This window comes from Lathyrus oleraceus, chromosome 7, assembly GCF_024323335.1.
Source record: "Lathyrus oleraceus cultivar Zhongwan6 chromosome 7, CAAS_Psat_ZW6_1.0, whole genome shotgun sequence".
Taxonomy (NCBI): domain Eukaryota; kingdom Viridiplantae; phylum Streptophyta; class Magnoliopsida; order Fabales; family Fabaceae; genus Lathyrus; species Lathyrus oleraceus.
In genome coordinates this window covers 5140221-5143736 of record NC_066585.1, presented here as the reverse complement: position 1 = coordinate 5143736, position 3516 = coordinate 5140221, and the positions used below count along the sequence as shown (strand labels likewise).

The following is a 3516-nucleotide window of genomic DNA, read 5'->3' as shown; positions in this document are numbered from 1 at the left end:
ATATAATTTAAAAATGCAATCAATCGAGTTTCTCTCAAAAACTAATTAGATATACTCCCTCTCTCTCTATTTAATAATAATTTAAATAATCAAAATTAGTAAATAATAAATTATATAATAAAATAAATAGAAAGGACTCAGAAGCGGATGTTAATATCCTTATTATCCAACTCATCCCCATATTTTATAATCGAAAAAACTCCCACAAATCCAATCAAAACAAATTTTCTCAATCAAATTTAAAACGGATTGAGATGAGCATCACGCGGATATAGCTAAGTACATAGAGTAGCATAAATGACATGCGCTGTGGTTTAAGTGAGACAACCTTTGTGCTAGTTTGACCCCACTGATCTTGTTTGACAGCTCACAAACAAGTGTATACGTAACAACATATGGGTCCCACAAACACAGATAGACACGCACTTTACTCTATCACTTTCTCTCTCCCTCCCTTCCTTCGTTTACTCTCTAATCTCATCCCAATTCTCACTCTCACTCACTCACCACCACCATGGACCCAACTTCCTTCGATCTCCCTCCACCACCACCCACCACCACCACCACCACCGTCCCCTTCTCCCTGGAACCCAACTTCACCTCCTCCGTCACTCACCCTCCTTACGCCGAGATGATATACAAAGCAATAGAGTCACTAAAAGAGAAAGACGGTTCAAGCAAAAGAGCAATAGGAAAATTCATAGAACAAAACTACGGTAACGTTCTTCCACAACAACACACCACTCTCTTGACTCAACATCTCAACCACTTGAAATCTGCTGGTCTTCTCATCACCTTCAAAAAATCTTACAAACTACCTTCCTCACTCCCCCCACCTCCAACCGTCACTAGATCTGACTCCGAATCTCATCTCCCTTTCACTCCATTAACCCAAAAAGCCCGTGGCCGTCCCCCGAAGCCCAAGCCCGAACTTAATTCCGAACCCGAACTAACTGCCCAGCCGGTTTTCGTTTCTCTAGACCCTCCTACTCACGACGAGCCTCCACCTCCTACAACCACCGTTGGCCCGACTCTAAGCCCGACTGCAAGCCCGACGACTCTATCTGTGAAAAGAGGACGCGGTCGTCCGCCTGGGACCTTCAGATCTAAGTCGCTGAAGAGTACCAGCCGTCCTCCTAAGCCCAAATCTGTGTCGAACGGGCTTAAACGACGACCGGGCCGTCCTCCGAAAAGTCAATCTCAACCGACTGTTATACCTTTTTCAGCTCCCGCTGCTGTTCCTTTTCCTTCTGTTGTGACAGATGGGGTTATAGTACCTGTTGTTAGATCTACCAGGCCCAGAGGCAGGCCCAAGAAGTATGCAGATGACGTGATGTCAGGTCCTCCCACCATGAGGCAGGGTCGTCCTCCCAAGCTTGCTCTCGTTGGTGGGCCCAAGAATCCCTTCCGAAGGCCCGTGGGCCGTCCAAAGGTGATAATTTTTATGTTTGCTTCTTATCTGAGTTTCTAGTAGTAGTATTTTTCATGCATTGTTTCATTTATGCATGTGTGCGTGTGCTTGACTTGATTTGACTTGCTTATTTTTGGTATAGTTTGGAACTTGGAGTTGGACATTTATTTAAGTTTATACTTGATTAAATGCAGAGTATTAAAAATTGGGTAATGTTACCTTGTGCCATCGTGGAACAAGATAAAAGTTCCATTTATGGAAAGTTTGTATTGAAAAAAACAATTAAAAAATTAATTTTATATTTTTATTAAAATTAATACACAATTTATAAATTAGTACACAAGATAAAAGTTCAATTTATGGAAAGTTTAGCATTACCCTTAAAAATTATCCACATTAACTTTTGAAAATATTAATGTTAATAAAGGGTTAAGAAATGAACGGATAAGGCACGTTTGACTGTTTGATAAACAATAAGCAGATTGATAACAATGTTCTAAAAAATTATTCTGTTAAATTTTGTAGTACTATAATTAAGCTAGTAAATAGGGTAAAGAAATAAATTGCATTATTTTGTATCAATAAATAAGTAATCCTTTGTATCTCTGGATTGAGGTCATTCCCCATTCGAGAGATTAGTCTCTGTATTTGTGCACGGGAGACCCGGTTTATAGCAATTTTTCAAATTTCTAGGTGTCATTTTTTCTCTCTTTTAACTAATATCTCTATTTTAGTATATGTAGTAGAAAGAAAAATGTAATTATTGTTGTAGGAAAGAAAAACTAATTATTTATGAAGGATATAATATAATCCTAATCTGTCTTGGGATATGAAGTTAAATACACAAACTAAATGCCCTAATTATGTAAATTGATCTTATTTGCATATTCCATTGCATCATTTTGTATGAAACAGGGAGCAAAAGGTGTAAAAAAGTATGCTGATGAAGATCTAAGAAAGAAACTTGAACACTTCGTAAGTTGAAACAATCTTCCATTTGATTGCTCATTATATCTTTCAGTTTCAAAAATGTTATATTTCATGGCTCTGTTGTTTGTTTACTTCACAGCAATCAAAGGTTAAGGAATCTCTTGAAGTGCTTAAGCCTTATTTTGATCATCAAAGTCCAGTGAGTGCAGTTGCAGCAATTCAAGAATTAGAAATCCTGGCAACTCTAGACCTTAAAGCACCATTAAGAGATGAAACACAGCAACAGCAACAACAACACCAACCAGAGCAGTTTCCAGAACAGCTGCCGCTGCAACAACAGCTTCCACCTCAGCAACTGGTTCCGCCGCAGGTGCAGCAGATTTATGAACAGCAGTATCTTCAGATACCATTGCAGCAACAGATTCAGCAACTTTTTCAGCCGCATAATTTAGCTCCAAGCTAAGAAGATTTACATGACCCTTATTTGGCGGAGAATCATTTGTAGAAGTTATGTTGTAAAGCTAGTTGTAGGAAGTAGGAGCAGTACTGGTTTTCTGAGAATCTAATGAATGACTGTCGTCCCTTTGAATTTGTTTTATGCTCCTTTAGATTAATTTACCTCTGGAATAATATTTAGAGACTAGAGTACTGATGATTATGTTGTTGTTCAAGTAATATTAATTTAGATTGATGTTTTATTTACTTTTTTGTTCTTGCAATCAACTAGTAATTTTTTGAATCCTTCATGTGCAACATAGAGAAGCTATTTTGGTGTATCAAGAATGAGATGTTTCATAATAGAAGCTGAGATGGAAAACTGAAATGTATAAAAGAACGTATTACATTTTTTTTACTCCTAGTTATTGAAAACAAAGTATGAAAGGAAGTGTCTAAGTGCATATTTCTATCAGAAGGTCTCTCATGATCACTGTCGAAAATGAGAATACAGATTCTGAATAATATTGAAATTATGTCTGTTTCTAAGAGATTTTTTTCCCTGCCAACCCCGGTTAAGCCTGACATCCCCAAATTTTCAATATTTTCAAAATACTTTCGTTAATATTTACATTTTAAATTTTATTTTTCTTCTATAATTTTCACTTTTTTAAATATATTAAAAAGAAGTTATTTTGAAATTTTTGATACGCAATTTTTTACATTTTTTAAAATTCACG

The 3516-nt window shown here is 36.8% G+C and overlaps 1 protein-coding gene across 1 annotated transcript; it reads left to right on the top strand.

The window, feature by feature from the left end:
* Positions 1-309: 309 nt before the first annotated feature.
* LOC127100408 (histone H1) lies at positions 310-3043 on the top strand. Its single transcript, XM_051037559.1, has 3 exons — positions 310-1432; positions 2327-2386; positions 2481-3043. Exons 1-3 carry the CDS (start codon positions 515-517, stop codon positions 2802-2804), a joined length of 1302 nt encoding a protein of 433 aa, XP_050893516.1. The 5' UTR covers positions 310-514; the 3' UTR covers positions 2805-3043.
* The last annotated feature ends 473 nt before the right edge of the window (positions 3044-3516 follow it).